The sequence below is a fragment of the Ranitomeya imitator genome, chromosome 3 (genome assembly GCF_032444005.1).
Source record: "Ranitomeya imitator isolate aRanImi1 chromosome 3, aRanImi1.pri, whole genome shotgun sequence".
Classification (NCBI taxonomy): Eukaryota; Metazoa; Chordata; class Amphibia; order Anura; family Dendrobatidae; genus Ranitomeya; species Ranitomeya imitator.
The window spans coordinates 845,387,287-845,403,828 of NC_091284.1; the positions used below are offsets into that span (position 1 = coordinate 845,387,287).

General features: G+C 46.4%; 1 protein-coding gene across 1 annotated transcript in view; it reads left to right on the top strand.

Annotated features, from left to right (window-relative positions):
- The window catches only part of LOC138671448 (transient receptor potential cation channel subfamily M member 2-like), a 348,271-nt gene extending 341,675 nt beyond the window's left edge, over positions 1-6,596 (top strand). Inside the window, exon 34 of the mRNA XM_069759624.1 lies at positions 6,009-6,596. Within this exon, the coding sequence (XP_069615725.1) occupies positions 6,009-6,134 (126 nt within the window). The 3' untranslated portion in view covers positions 6,135-6,596. The remainder of the gene's footprint in view (positions 1-6,008) is intronic.
- Positions 6,597-16,542: the final 9,946 nt, after the last annotated feature.

A 16,542-nucleotide genomic window follows, 5' to 3' on the forward strand; every position in this document is an offset into this window, starting at 1 on the left:
TTAAAGTAATGATGGCCACTCGTTTTTCTTTACTTAGCTGCTTTTTTCTTGCCATAATACAAATTCTAACAGTCTATTCAGAAGGACTATCAGCTGTGTATCCACCAGACTTCTGCACAACACAACTGATGGTCCCAACCCCATTTATAAGGCAAGAAATCCCACTTATTAAACCTGACAGGGCACACCTGTGAAGAGAAAACCATTCCCGGTGACTACCACTTGAAGCTCATCAAGAGAATGCCAAGAGTGTGCAAAGCAGTCATCAAAGCAAAAGGTGGCTACTTGGAAGAACCTAGAATATAAGACATATTTCAGTTGTTTCACACTTTTTTGTTAAGTATATAATTCCACATGTGTAAAATAAATAGTTTTGATGCCTTCAGTGTGAATGTACAATTTTCATAGTCATGAAATTACAGAAAAATCTTTAAATGACAAGGTGTGTCCAAACTTTTGGTCTGTAGTGTGTACAGTAACATTGTCGTTTCCGGTATAGAAATCATTCTTGTCACCAGTGTAAGGTCTGAGGGGACATTCCTCGACAGTGCGCTGAATTGTTTGATGGTCGGCTCCACAGTCACAGGCAGGAGAGTCAGATTTTCCCACTTATGCATAAGTACTGCACAGACACCAAAGTTTGCTCTGATACGATTCAGTGACCCTGGTTTTCCTCAATAAGTTAAAGCCTGGTGGTGAATTTTGGAAGTGAGGAAGCATTTGAGGCTCACCGTCTACTGCACTGACCCAAAGTGCACACCATTTCTCTTTTAAATTGATCTCATGTTCATACAGGGTAATTCCGGTTCGGATGGGTGGAGGTCTTGATTTCAGTCGCTCTATTTGAACATCTTGGATATTTTGATGTATTGGTAGATTTTCATTATTCACTACAGGTCTGATAGCACCAGATATTATGCGCAGAGAGTTTTTCAGCTGATTGTCGATTGCATTCACGTGACAACTATTCAGCCATACTGGAGCACAATATTCTGCGGCAGAGTACACCAAGGCAAGGGTTGACTTTCGCAAGACCGGTGTTGAGGAACCCCAGGAGGATCCGCAGAGTTTCTGAATAATATTATTACGTGCTTCCAGTTTCTGTGCTGTCTTATCCAATTGAGATTTGAAGGTTAGGCTTCTATCAAGGATTATGCCTAAATACTTGGGATTGAAGTTGTGTTTGACAAGTTGACCTTCAAAATGTTCTTTGAGTTCAGTCTTAGCACTTGCTTTGTGTAAATGAAAGCAACATACTTCCATTTTTGATGGATTGGGCTTTAGCCTCCATTGTCGAAAATACTTTCCCATTATACTAAGATCTTCTGTTAGAACCTCCATTGTATTGCTCACTGTAGCGAGTGCCCAGTCATCGGCGTATCCAAATTTCCATGATATTGTGTCAGGAATGTCAGCTAGATACAAAGCAAACAGGAGAGGTGCCAGCACTGATCCCTGGGCCAAACCATTGTTTAAGGTTTTCTTACAACTGGTTAAATCACCCATGATTAGTTGAAAGGTTCGATTTGCAATCATATTATTCAAGAGGTACATAATTTTCTTACATGGAATCACCTACAGAAACTTATATTGAAGTCCTTCCCTCCACACAGTGTCATATGCCGCAGAAAGATCAGTGAGCGCCACTGAAACCTGTAGGGTGGAGCTGAGCCATGGAATGCTTTGTGGATGAGGGTAATAAGTTTATACTGGATTCTGGAGTGGATGGGTAACCAGTGTAATGACTGGCACAAGGTAGAGGCATCGGAATAACGGTTGGTGAGGAATATGAACCTGACGGCAGCATTCAGGACAGATTGGAGAGGGGAGAGTTTGGTAAGAGGGAGGCCGATTAGTAGAGAGTTACAATAGTCCAGATGAGAATGAATAAGTGAAACAGTGAGAGTTTTTGCAGAGTCAAAAGTAAGAAAAGGTCGAATTCTAGAAATGTTTTTGAGGTGCAGATAATAAGAGCGAGCCAGTGATCGAATGTGGGGGGTGAATGAAAGCTCGGAATTAAGGATGACCCCAAGGCAGCGGGCATGTTGCTTGGGAGTAATGGAGGAACCACACACGGAGATGGCAATGTCGGGCAAAGGTAGGTTAGTAGAGGGAGAGAACACGAGGAGTTCAGTTTTTGACAGGCTCAGTTTCAGATAGAGGGAGGACATGATGTTAGAGACAATAGTAAGACAATCACTGGTGTTTTCTAAAAAGGCAGGTGAGATATAGGAGGAGAAGTGTATAATTGGGTGTCGTCAGCATAGAGATGGTACTGGAACCCAAATCTACTGATTGTTTGTCCAATAGGGGCAGAATACAAAGAGAAGAGGAGGGGGCCTAGGACTGATCCTTGAGGAACCCCAACAGTAAGGGGAAGGTGAGAGGAGGAGGGACCAGCAAAAGATACAGTGAAGGAGCGGTCAGAGAGATAGGAGGAGAACCAGGAGAGAACGGTGTCTGTTGTGATTAGGTAATTCAGTACCACAATGGACATAGAAGTCAGAGCACATACAGTGACCTGACAATAACCCAAAAACATAGAACGAGCTCTGAGACGTGGGAACTCTGCCTAATCCTCTCCAACCACACTAGAAGCAGCCGTGGATTGCGCCTAACGCTCCCTATGCAACTCGGCACAGCCTGAGAAACTAGCTAGCCTGAAGATATAAAATAAGCCTACCTTGCCTCAGAGAAATACCCCAAAGGAAAAGGCAGCCCCCACATATAATGACTGTGAGATAAGATGAAAAGACAAACGTAGAGATGAAATAGATTTAGCAAAGTGAGGCCCGACTTTCTGAACAGAGCGAGGATAGGAAAGGTAACTTTGCGGTCAACACAAAACCCTACAAAAACCACGCAAAGGGGCAAAAAGACCCTCCGTACCGACTAACGGCACGGAGGTACACCCTCTGCGTCCCAGAGCTTCCAGCAAGCAAGAAAAACCAAACAAGCAAGCTGGACAGAAAAAAACAGCAAACAAAAATAACAAAAGCGGAACTTAGCTATGCAGAGCAGCAGGCCACAGGAACGATCCAGGAGGAAGCAAGTCCTATACTAGAACATTGCCTGGAGGCCAGGATCAAAGCACTAGGTGGAGTTAAATAGAGCAGCACCTAACGACTTCACCACATCACCTGAGGAAGGAAACTCAGAAGCCGCAGTACCACTCTCCTCCACCAACGGAAGCTCATAGAGAGAATCAGCCGAAGTACCACTTGTGACCACAGGAGGGAGCTCTGCCACAGAATTCACAACAGTACCCCCCCCTTGAGAAGGGGTCACCGAACCCTCACCAGAGCCCCCAGGACGACCAGGATGAGCCATATGAAAGGCACGAACAAGATCGGGAGCATGGACATCAGAGGCAAAGACCCAGGAATTATCTTCCTGAGCATAACCCTTCCACTTAACCAGATACTGGAGTTTCCGTCTTGAAACATGAGAATCCAAAATCTTCTCCACAATATACTCCAACTCCCCCTCCACCAAAATCGGGGCAGGAGGATCAACAGATGGAACCATAGGTGCCACGTATCTCCGCAACAATGACCTATGGAATACATTATGGATGGAGAAAGAATCAGGAAGGGTCAAACGAAAAGACACAGGATTAAGAACCTCAGAAATCCTATACGGACCAATGAAACGAGGTTTAAACTTAGGAGAGGAAACCTTCATAGGAATATGACGAGAAGACAACCAAACCAAATCCCCAACACGAAGTCGGGGACCCACACAGCGTCTGCGATTAGCGAAACGTTGAGCCTTCTCCTGGGACAAGGTCAAATTGTCCACTACATGAGTCCAAATCTGCTGCAACCTGTCCACCACAGTATCCACACCAGGACAGTCCGAAGACTCAACCTGCCCTGAAGAGAAACGAGGATGGAACCCAGAGTTGCAGAAAAACGGCGAAACCAAGGTAGCCGAGCTGGCCCGATTATTAAGAGCGAACTCAGCCAAAGGCAAAAAGGACACCCAGTCATCCTGATCAGCAGAAACAAAGCATCTCAGATATGTTTCCAAGGTCTGATTGGTTCGTTCGGTTTGGCCATTAGTCTGAGGATGGAAAGCCGAGGAAAAAGACAAATCAATGCCCATCCTAGCACAAAAGGCTCGCCAAAACCTCGAAACAAACTGGGAACCTCTGTCAGAAATGATATTCTCTGGAATGCCATGTAAACGAACCACATGCTGGAAGAACAATGGCACCAAATCAGAGGAGGAAGGTAATTTAGACGAGGGTACCAAATGGACCATCTTAGAGAAGCGATCACAAACCACCCAAATGACTGACATTTTTTGAGAGACGGGAAGATCTAAAATAAAATCCATAGAGATATGTGTCCAAGGCCTCTTCGGGACCGGCAAGGGCAAAAGCAACCCACTGGCACGAGAACAGCAGGGCTTAGCCCGAGCACAAATCCCACAGGACTGCACAAAAGAACGCACATCCCGCGACAGAGATGGCCACCAAAAGGATCTAGCCACTAACTCTCTGGTACCAAAGATTCCAGGATGACCAGCCAACACCGAACAATGAACCTCAGAGATAACTTTATTCGTCCACCTATCAGGGACAAACAGTTTCTCCGCTGGGCAACGATCAGGTTTATTCGCCTGAAATTTTTGCAGCACCCGCCGCAAATCAGGGGAGATGGCAGACACAATTACTCCCTCTTTGAGAATACCCGCCGGCTCAGATAAACCCGGAGAGTCGGGCACAAAACTCCTAGACAGGGCATCCGCCTTCACATTTTTAGAGCCCGGAAGGTACAAAACCACAAAGTCAAAACGGGCAAAAAACAGCGACCAACGAGCCTGTCTAGGATTCAACCGCTTGGCAGACTCAAGATAAGTCAAGTTCTTATGATCAGTCAAGACCACCACGCGATGCTTAGCTCCTTCAAGCCAATGACGCCACTCCTCGAATGCCCACTTCATGGCCAGCAACTCTCGATTGCCAACATCATAATTTCGCTCAGCAGGCGAAAACTTCCTGGAAAAGAAGGCGCATGGTTTCATCACCGAGCAACCAGAACTTCTCTGCGACAAAACAGCCCCTGCTCCAATCTCAGAAGCATCAACCTTGACCTGGAACGGAAGCGAAACATCTGGTTGTGGTCAGAGAGCGGGAGAGGGGAGTTTGTGAAATCATCCACTGAGCAAAGCCGAGAGAAGACCAAGTCGAGAGAGTTTCTGTCTTCATGCATTGGAGAGTTAGTATGCTGCGAGAGGCCGAAAGAGGAGGATAGAGATAAAAGGAGAGAAGCAGATGGGGAGAGGGGAGAGGCAATGGGGATGTTGAAATCACCCATGATAAGGGTGGGGGTGTCACAGGAGAGAAAGTGTGGAAGCCAGGTCGCAAAGTGATCCAGGAACTGATGAGAGGGGCCGGGAGGACGATACACCACCGCCACTTGCATGGAGAAGGGGATGTAGAGTCTTGACAGCATGGACCTCAAAGGAAGGGAAGACAAGTGAGGGTACTTGGGGGAAAACTTGAAAGGTACATTTGGTTGATAGGAGCAGACCAACACCTCCACCTGTTCTGTTGTCCAATCTTGGGGTATGAGAGAAGTGTAGCCCTCCATATGAGAGAGCAGCAGCAGCGCTGGTTTTCGGTAAGAGACCTTTTATTGTCCGGCTATTCTTAGCTGAAGTAATAATATCTGTTTGCGAAGCTGCACATAACAGGTGAATGTCCACAAAGCCACATAAGCCTCATGAAATCTATAATATAACACAGATGTGACTCATAATGTCAGCGCCATCTTTTTTTTGCATATCTTCGTTAATTCTTTACATGCTTAACAGTCCCCCTTTGGCATCTATTTGTGGGGGATGTTCCTCTACGTGCCCATGGTTTTGCTAATAAAACGACAATGTATGGAAAGCTGCACATGGAATGGCAGAGAAATGTTTGTGTCGCTTGTTTCATTCTGTTATCAGCCTCAGCCCTTCTATTTTCGATTATTTGCTTGCATTTTGTATCATTGTAGAACTTGAAAGAATCCGATTCTGAGGTGTCGCTTCGCTGGCAGCTCTTGGATCATAAGATTCCCCTCTACGCCAATGAGAAGGAAATCCTCCAGAGGACGGCGGAGCATCATGGCGCGCACTACTGAGCTGCAGCTCCGGCCATGAGCCGGACACAAGAGGTCACAGCTGAACAAAAGCTGCACTGATAGGAAGGACCTCAATGTACGATGAGAAGCAGAGCAGGACTTGTCATGTCACCAGAACCGACTTCCACGTGGAGCAGTGACCTCAATGTATGACATGAAGCAGAACAAGACTTGTCATGTCCACCAGATCCGAGCTCCATGTGTAGCAGTGATCTCAAAGTATGATGAGAAGCAGGACAGGACTTGACATGTCCACCAGTCAGGCTGCCGTCACACTAGCAGTATTTGGTCAGTATTTTACATCAGTATTTGTAAGCCAAACCAGGAGTGTGTGATAAATGCAGAAGTGGTGCATATGTTTCTATTATACTTTTCCTCTAATTGTTCCACTCCTGGTTTTGGCTACAAATACTGATGTAAAATACTGACCAAATACTGCTAGTATGACGGCAGCCTCAGTCAGTCCTCCACATGGAGCAGTGGCCTCAATGTACGATGAGAAGCAGAGCAGGACTTGTCATGTCCATTAGAACCGACCTCCAAGTGGAGCAGTGATTTCAATGTATGACATGAAGCAGAACAAGACTTGTCATGTCCACCAGAACCGCGCTCCATGTGGATCAGTGTACGATGAGAAGCAGCGCAAAACTTGTCATGTCCACCAGAACCGATCACCACATGGAGCAGTGACCTCAATGTATGACGAGAAGCAGAGCAGGACTTGTCATGTCTACTAGACCCAACTTTCGCTTGGAGCAGTGACCTCAATGTATGACGAGAAGCAGAGCAGGACTTGTCATATCCACCAGAACCGATCTCCACGTGGAGCAGTGACCTCTTCAGTACTGATCTTGAGGTGGCGTTGATGGACAAAACCTGCTGGATAACTTATAACCCCAGACCGCTCACTACTGACGGGATGAAACCATAACTCCTCAACCTGACGAATCTTCTTGGTACTGCAAAGTGTCCACGTGTGAAGTCGCGGGCGAAACATTAGGCTGTGGGCCACAATATAATTTTAAAAAATGTTTGTCTATACATGTAACATTTGTGGATTCATTAATAGTGTTGAGCGATACCGTCCGATACTTGAAAGTATCGGTATCGGATAGTATCGGCCGATACCCGAAAAATATCGGATATCGCCGATACCGATATCCGATACCAATACAAGTCAATGGGACATCAAGTATCGGAATGTATCCTCATGGATCCCAGGGTCTGAAGGAGAGGAAACTCTCCTTCAGGCCCTGGGATCCATATTAAAGTGTAAAATAAAGAATTAAAATAAAAAATATTGTTATATTCACCTCTCCGGCGGCCCCTGGACATCAGCGGGAGGATCCGGCGTCCGGCACGGCTTCTTTCTTCAAAATGCGCGCCTTCAGGACCTGTGGAATGACGTCCCGGCTTCTGATTGGTCGCGTGCCGCCCATGTGACTGCCACGCGACCAATCAGAAGCCGCGACGTCATTCCTCAGGTCCTAGAAGGCGCTCATTCTAGGACTTTAGCTGAGGAATGACGTCGCGGCTTCTGATTGGTCGCGTGGCGGTCACATGGGCGGCACGCGACCAATCAGAAGCCGGGACGTCATACCACAGGTCCTAAAGGCGCGCATTTTGAAGAAAGAAGCCGTCCCGGACGCCGGATCCTCCCGCTGATGTCCAGGGGCCGCCGGAGAGGTGAATATAACAATATTTTTTATTTTAATTCTTTATTTTACACTTCCGATACCGATACCCGATATCACAAAAATATCGGATCTCGGTATCGGAATTCCGATACCGCAAGTATCGGCCGATACCCGATACTTGCGGTATCGGAATGCTCAACACTATTCATTAAATATTGAGAAGTTCTTTGCAGAAACGTCTGTCACTGTTCCTTCAACACTCGCTGGATACACTCCTTTTTTTTTTTGGCTACAATACAATATTAATAGTTGTGATTCATTCAGATGATATATGAAGAGGGGGAAATAGTCAGCTCACCGTATCTCAGGCACTTGCTAAGGAATGAAATCCACGCTCGGAGCCGCCCTGGTCCTGGGCATTTCTTGAGGCAGAAATAAGAAGAGATATTCTTCAAAGAGGAAAAGATAAAACTTCACATTTATTATTATTATTATTATTATTATTATTATTATTATTAAAAAACGACATGTTGGCCACCTTAGAGATCCCAGGGGTGCAAGACCAATGCATTTTGGCTAAACAGTCTTAGTCCTGCTCTGTCGCATTATTCTGAGATAAAGAATTCCTAATACTTGGATCTAGCTTTTCTATTAAGCCATCTTACCCCTTCACCATGTTTACATATGCCCTTACAGTGTTTGCTCCACTAATCTTCACTCTCATTCGCTATCCCCAAACCCCAGCACCCTCTAACCAAATAATCATCTCCCCTTCCCTCTTACCTACCCACCTGTTCTCCTCTGCTGAGCTGCTCCTCCACCTCAGATCTCTCCTAATAAAACAAGCTGGCCACTCTCCTTTTCCCACCTGCTCTCCCTTTCTCTGCTTCTCCTCACTGCTGGCGACATATCTCCCAACTCTCGACCCCCACAGCTCATACCTCTCATTACTACCCCCTCCAACCACTCCCTGTCTAATATGAACTACCGCAATCTGTTCAACATAAAACCTGTGCTCCTGATGCCCACCCACCTGCTCCCTCTCTGGAGCACTCTGGAATGCCCGCTCAATCTGCAATAAGCTTCATGTGATTCATGACCTTTTTCTCTCTCACATGCTTGCCTTCCTTGGCCTCACAAAAACATGGCTAACATAAACCTTCAAAAGGAACCTGAAGACCCACCTCTTCCGACAAGCCTACAACCTGCAGTGATCCCCAGTCTACTGAACCACCGCATGACCAGCTCTATCCTCACCTAGTGTATCCTCACCCATCCCCTGTAGACTGTGAGCCCTCGCAGGCAGGGTCCTCTCTCCTCCTGTACTTGTGTGTGCCTTGTTTTACTCATGTTTATTGTACTTGTCTATATTTGCCTCATTCACATGTAAAGCGCCATGGAATAAATGGCGCTATAAAAATGAGTAATAATAATAAAAAAATAATAATAGCTGACACCACCTCCCCTGCTGCACTGTGTTACGGCGGCCTCCACTTCACCCACACTCCTCGCCGCGGCAACAGACACGGTGGAGGAGTGGGTCTTCTCCTTTCTTCTAACTGCACCATTAACCTAATCCCACCTCTACCCTCCCTTATCCTCCCCTCTTTTGAAGTCCACTCTGTCTGCATCTACTCTTCCTCTAGCGTCCAAGTGGTCGTCATGTACCGACCCCGGGCCCGACCACTACCTTTATTGACCAATTCTCCACCTTGGCTTCTTCACTTTCTTTTCATTGACATTCCCACTATCATCATGGGTGATTTCAACATCCCCACTGATACCCCTCAGTCAACAGCCTCAAAACTTCTGTCCCTTACTTCATCTTTTGGACTTAGGTTCACATTGCGTTAGTGCAGTCCGTTTAGCGCATACGCTAACAGACTGCGTTAATGCAATTGCCGAAAAGGGATCGTGTTATGCGATCGCGCTAGCGCAGATCCTCTATCTGCGCTAGCGGGAACGGACCCAAAAATGCTGCAAACAGCGTTCGAGGGTCCGTCACAAAATAACGGCACATCACTAACGCATGCCAACAATGGCATGCGTTAGCGATGCGCTACATAATTGCGGTCAATGGGTGCGCTAACGGATCCGTTACATAGCGTTAGTGCCACTATGAAACGGATTCCGTCAGCGTACACCCACTAACGCAATGTGAACCTAGTGGTCCTCCGCAGCCACCCACACAGACGGACATACCTTAGACCTGGTCTTCACCCGTCTCTGCTCTCTAACGTCACCACCTCCCCTCTTCCTCTTTCCAACCACATCTACTCACTTTCTCATCCCTGTCCTCCTCAACTGTCACCCATGTCCATCAACATGCGCACCCCCGCAGAAACCTCGCACACCTAGACTCCCACATGCTCTACCTTGAGCACAGAGAAAAGAGCCACTACATAATCCGCACACCACCAATTGAATATGTGAAAAGGGGACAAGCTTTATTGGTAACAATCATAAAAACAATTAAAAACCGTGCAAAAAACACTTCTTCATTGAGCCGGTTCCCATAACAACATAAATAACCAGAATATCACAAAAATTCCCCACATGGCACTGAAGATATACAAATGGTTACTGCTAGGTAAAATGCATGGCACACAAACAATATTATAAGATAATGAAAATTGACCCTTAAGTGTAGTCAGTCCCAATAGATGACCATACACTAAAGATCCCCCTAAGGAGCAATGAAATGCCTATATAGTGGTAAGACCCCCAGTGTAAAAATACACCAGCGTAAATAATGTCCAATAATGCCTAAAATGAGAGTGAAAGCAAAGAGGGGTCAGCAGCTGTGGAATAAACAAAAAAGACCACAGTGTAGACAATAAAGACTGCACCAGAACATGACCTAGTAATCTTCAAAGGATAAATAACCTGAGCGGCCAGTGGAGGGAACAAGGCGAAATGAAGGGAGGACCCAACGCGTATCGCTGTTGCTAAGACCGCTTCGTCAGGGGAAGTGAGCTTACCATAACCAATAGAGCCTTTCAATACCTAAATGTGCGGCAATCATCAAACACCGGTGCGTGGCTGTGACAAGCAGGAAGCGGGATGGCCGGAGGTAGACCGCGAAGAAAGGGCAGATATCTCTGCCAGTACTGCTCCACTGCGCCCGCGCCGGAAATGGAGCGCGTAAAGAGGTCAGACGTCTCTGCCAGTACTGTTTTACGGCGCACGCGCCGGTCAATGGACCGGCGGTCCGCAAGAGAGCAGAAAAAAAAGTGAGTATGTGCATGCGCAGCTCCAGGAGCACTTAGCAGGAAGCCAGATGGCACAATCGAACATGCCTGCAAAGCAGGCTCTCATGCAATGGCAAACCCAGAATGTTAAGGGGGATAGACTCCATATAATATTACTAGACTCTTAAATGATAAAGAGCAAAATCTGAAAGAAAATCCTAATTAAATCAGGAAAATAAAATAGCAACACATAATAAAAAGAAAAAAACCCATAATGCTTTGAATAAAGTAAAAGTAACATTACAAAGAAAAAAATAAACAAATGAAAGGCGCAGCAGTCAGCCCTATGAAAAAATGGCTGCATAACCAATAATAACGCAAACAGTCAAAAAGAACAGGGACTTATATGTTCCAAACTTAGAGGGAGTATCCATGGCGGATGAATTCTATGTTGAAACAGGTCATCCCCCAAATTCCACTAGGCAAGACAGTTACGGAGGCTTACAGCAGGATCCAGCCATTCAAGAGATGATTCCCATGTTGATACGACGTCATCCCCCAGATTCCACTAGACAAGGTAGTTACGGAGGCCTACAACAGGATCCAGCCATTCAAGAGATGATTCCCTTGTTGATACGACGTCATCCCCCAGATTCCACTAGACAAGGTAGTTACGGAGGCCTACAACAGGATCCAGCCATTCAAGAGATGATTCCCTTGTTGATACGATGTCATCCCCCAGATTCCACTAGACAAGGTAGTTACGGAGGCCTACAGCAGGATCCAGCCACAAAGACCATCCATGGCAGATGGTTCACATGTGAACACAAAGTCATCTCCTAAATTCCACTGGCCAAAGCAGTTATAGAGACCTGCAGCAGAAAATTCAACCCAAGAAACCTGTAAAAAGGAGATCTGTTATGTTTGCTAATGACAGGTGTTATGAAGGCAATCCAGAAACACAGTGTGCTTAGCGATCAGAGCGCACACAGTGATCTGACAAATACCCAAAAATACAAGAACGAGCTCTGAGACGTGGAAACTCTGTAGACTGCACACCTGATCCTATCCTAAACACAACTAAAAGCGGCTGTGGATTGCGCCTAACAACTACCTAGGCAACTCGGCACAGCCTAAGAAACTAGCTAGCCTGAAGATAGAAAAATAGGCCTGACTTGCCCCAGAGAAATTCCCCAAAGGAAAAGGCAGCCCCCCACATATAATGACTGTGAGTAAGATGAAAAGACAAAACGTAGGGATGAAATAGATTCAGCAAAGTGGGGCCCGATATTCTAGGACAGAGCGAGGACAGTAAAGCGAACTTTGCAGTCTACAAAAAACCCTAAAGCAAAACCACGCAAAGGGGGCAAAAAAACCCCACCGTGCCGAACTAACGGCACGGCGGTACACCCTTTGCGTCTCAGAGCTTCCAGCAAAACAAAAGACAAGCTGGACAGAAAAAAAGCAACAAAAAAGCAAAAAGCACTTAGCTATACAGAGCAGCAGGTCACAGGAACAATCAGGAGAAGCTCAGATCCAACACTGAAACATTGACAAGGAGCAAGGATAGCAGCATCAGGCGGAGTTAAGTAATGAAGCAGCTAACGAGCTCACCAGAACACCTGAGGGAGGAAGCTCAGAAGCTGCAGTACCACTTGTGACCACAGGAGTGAATTCAGCCACAGAATTCACAACAGTACCCCCCCCTTGAGGAGGGGTCACCGAACCCTCACCAGAGCCCCCAGGCCGACCAGGATGAGCCGCATGAAAGGCACGAACAAGATCGGAAGCATGAACATCAGAGGCAAAAACCCAGGAATTATCTTCCTGAGCATAACCCTTCCATTTAACCAGATACTGGAGTTTCCGTCTTGAAACATGAGAATCCAAAATCTTCTCCACAATATACTCCAATTCCCCCTCCACCAAAACCGGGGCAGGAGGCTCAACAGATGGAACCATAGGTGCCACGTATCTCCGCAACAACGACCTATGGAATACATTATGTATGGAAAAGGAGTCTGGGAGGGTCAAACGAAAAGACACAGGATTGAGAACCTCAGAAATCCTATACGGACCAAAAAAACGAGGTTTAAATTTAGGAGAGGAAACCTTCATAGGAATATGATGAGAAGATAACCAAACCAGATCCCCAACACGAAGTCGGGGACCCACACGGCGTCTGCGATTAGCGAAAAGTTGAGCTTTCTCCTGGGACAAGATCAAATTGTCCACTACCTGAGTCCAGATCTGCTGCAACCTATCCACCACAGAATCCACACCAGGACAGTCCGAAGACTCAACCTGTCCTGAAGAGAAACGAGGATGGAACCCAGAATTGCAAAAAAATGGAGAAACCAAGGTAGCCGAGCTGGCCCGATTATTAAGGGCGAACTCAGCCAACGGCAAAAAGGACACCCAATCATCCTGGTCTGCAGAAACAAAACATCTCAGATATGTTTCCAAGGTCTGATTGGTTCGTTCGGTCTGGCCATTAGTCTGAGGATGGAAAGCCGAGGAAAAGGATAGGTCAATGCCCATCCTACCACAAAAGGCTCGCCAAAACCTTGAAACAAACTGGGAACCTCTGTCAGAAACAATATTCTCAGGAATGCCATGCAACCGAACCACATGCTGAAAGAACAAAGGTACCAAATCAGAGGAGGAAGGCAATTTAGCCAAGGGCACCAGATGGACCATTTTAGAAAAGCGATCACAGACCACCCAAATGACTGACATCTTTTGAGAAACGGGAAGGTCAGAAATGAAATCCATCGAAATATGTGTCCAAGGCCTCTTTGGGACCGGCAAGGGCAAAAGCAACCCACTGGCACGAGAACAGCAGGGCTTAGCCCTAGCACAAATCCCATAGGACTGCACAAAAGTACGTACATCCCGTGACAGAGATGGCCACCAGAAGGATCTAGCCACTAACTCTCTGGTACCAAAGATTCCAGGATGACCAGCCAACACCGAACAATGAAGTTCAGAGATAAGTTTATTAGTCCACCTATCAGGGACGAACAGTTTCTCTGCTGGACAACGATCAGGTTTATTCGCCTGAAATTTTTGCAGCACCCGCCGCAAATCAGGGGAGATGGCAGACACAATGACTCCTTCCTTGAGGATACCCGCTGGCTCAGATAAACCCGGAGAGTCGGGCACAAAACTCCTAGACAGAGCATCCGCCTTCACATTTTTAGAGCCCGGAAGGTACGAAATCACAAAGTCGAAGCGGGCAAAAAATAACGACCAACGGGCCTGTCTAGGATTCAAGCGCTTGGCAGACTCGAGATAAGTCAAGTTCTTATGATCAGTCAATACCACCACGCGATGCTTAGCTCCTTCAAGCCAATGACGCCACTCCTCGAATGCCCACTTCATGGCCAGCAACTCTCGATTGCCCACATCATAATTACGCTCAGCAGGCGAAAACTTCCTGGAAAAGAAAGCACATGGTTTCATCACTGAGCAATCAGAACCTCTCTGTGACAAAACCGCCCCTGCTCCAATCTCAGAAGCATCAACCTCGACCTGGAACGGAAGAGAAACATCTGGCTGACACAACACAGGGGCAGAACAAAAACGACGCTTCAACTCCTGAAAAGCTTCCACAGCAGCAGAAGACCAATTAACCAAATCAGCACCCTTCTTGGTCAAATCGGTCAATGGTTTGGCAATGCTAGAAAAATTACAGATGAAGCGACGATAAAAATTAGCAAAGCCCAGGAACTTTTGCAGACTTTTCAGAGATGTCGGCTGAATCCAATCCTGGATGGCTTGGACCTTAACTGGATCCATCTCGATAGTAGAAGGGGTAAAGATGAACCCTAAAAATGAAACTTTCTGCACACCGAAGAGACACTTTGATCCCTTCACAAACAAAGAGTTAGCATGCAGGACCTGGAAAACCATTCTGACCTGCTTCACATGAGACTCCCAATCATCCGAGAAGATCAAAATGTCATCCAAGTAAACAATCAGGAATTTATCCAGATACTCACGGAAGATGTCATGCATAAAAGACTGAAACACAGATGGAGCATTGGCAAGTCCGAACGGCATCACTAGATACTCAAAATGACCCTCGGGCGTATTGAATGCAGTTTTCCATTCATCTCCTTGCCTGATTCTCACCAGATTATACGCACCACGAAGATCTATCTTAGTGAACCAACTAGCCCCCTTAATCCGAGCAAACAAGTCAGATAACAATGGCAAGGGGTACTGAAATTTAACAGTGATCTTATTAAAAAGGCGGTAATCAATACACGGTCTCAGCGAACCATCCTTCTTGGCTACAAAGAAGAACCCTGCTCCCAGTGGTGATGACGATGGGCGAATATGTCCCTTCTCCAGGGATTCCTTCACATAACTGCGCATAGCGGCGTGTTCGGGCACGGATAAATTAAATAATCGACCTTTAGGGAATTTACTACCAGGAATCAAATTGATAGCACAATCACAATCCCTATGCGGAGGTAGAGCATCGGACTTGGGCTCTTCAAATACATCCTGATAATCAGACAAGAACTCTGGGACCTCAGAAGGGGTGGATGACGAAATCGACAAAAATGGAACATCACCATGTACCCCCTGACAACCCCAGCTGGATACCGACATGGAATTCCAATCCAATACTGGATTATGGGTTTGTAGCCATGGCAACCCCAACACGACCACATCATGCAGATTATGCAACACCAGAAAGCGAATAACTTCCTGATGTGCAGGAGCCATGCACATGGTCAGCTGGGCCCAGTATTGAGGTTTATTCTTGGCCAAAGGTGTAGCATCAATTCCTCTCAATGGAATAGGACACCGCAAAGGCTCCAAGAAAAACCCACAACGTTTAGCATAATCCAAATCCATCAGATTCAGTGCAGCGCCTGAATCCACAAACGCCATGACAGAAAACGACGACAAAGATCATATCAAGGTAATGGACAGAAGGAATTTGGACTGTACAGTACCAATGACGGCAGACCTAGCGGACCGCTTAGTGCGCTTAGGACAATCAGAAATAGCATGAGTGGAATCACCACAGTAGAAACACAGACCATTCAGACGTCTGTATTCCTGCCGTTCAACTCTAGTCATAGTCCTATCGCACTGCATAGGCTCAGGTTTAACCTCAGGCAGTACCGCCAAATGGTGCACAGATTTACGCTCGCGCAAGCGTCGACCGATCTGAATGGCCAAAGACAAAGACTCATTCAAACCAGCAGGCATAGGAAATCCCACCATGACATCCTTAAGAGCCTCAGAGAGACCCTTTCTGAACAAAGCTGCCAGCGCAGATTCATTCCACTGAGTGAGTACTGACCATTTCCTAAATTTCTGACAATATACTTCTATATCATCCTGACCCTGGCACAAAGCCAGCAAATTTTTCTCAGCCTGATCCACTGAATTAGGCTCATCGTACAGCAATCCGAGCGCCAGGAAAAACGCATCGACAGGGTCTCCTGGCGCAAGAGAAAATGCCCAGTCTTGAGGGTCGCCGCGCAAAAAAGAAATAATAATCAAAACCTGTTGAATAGGATTACCAGAAGAATGAGGTTTCAAGGCCAGAAATAG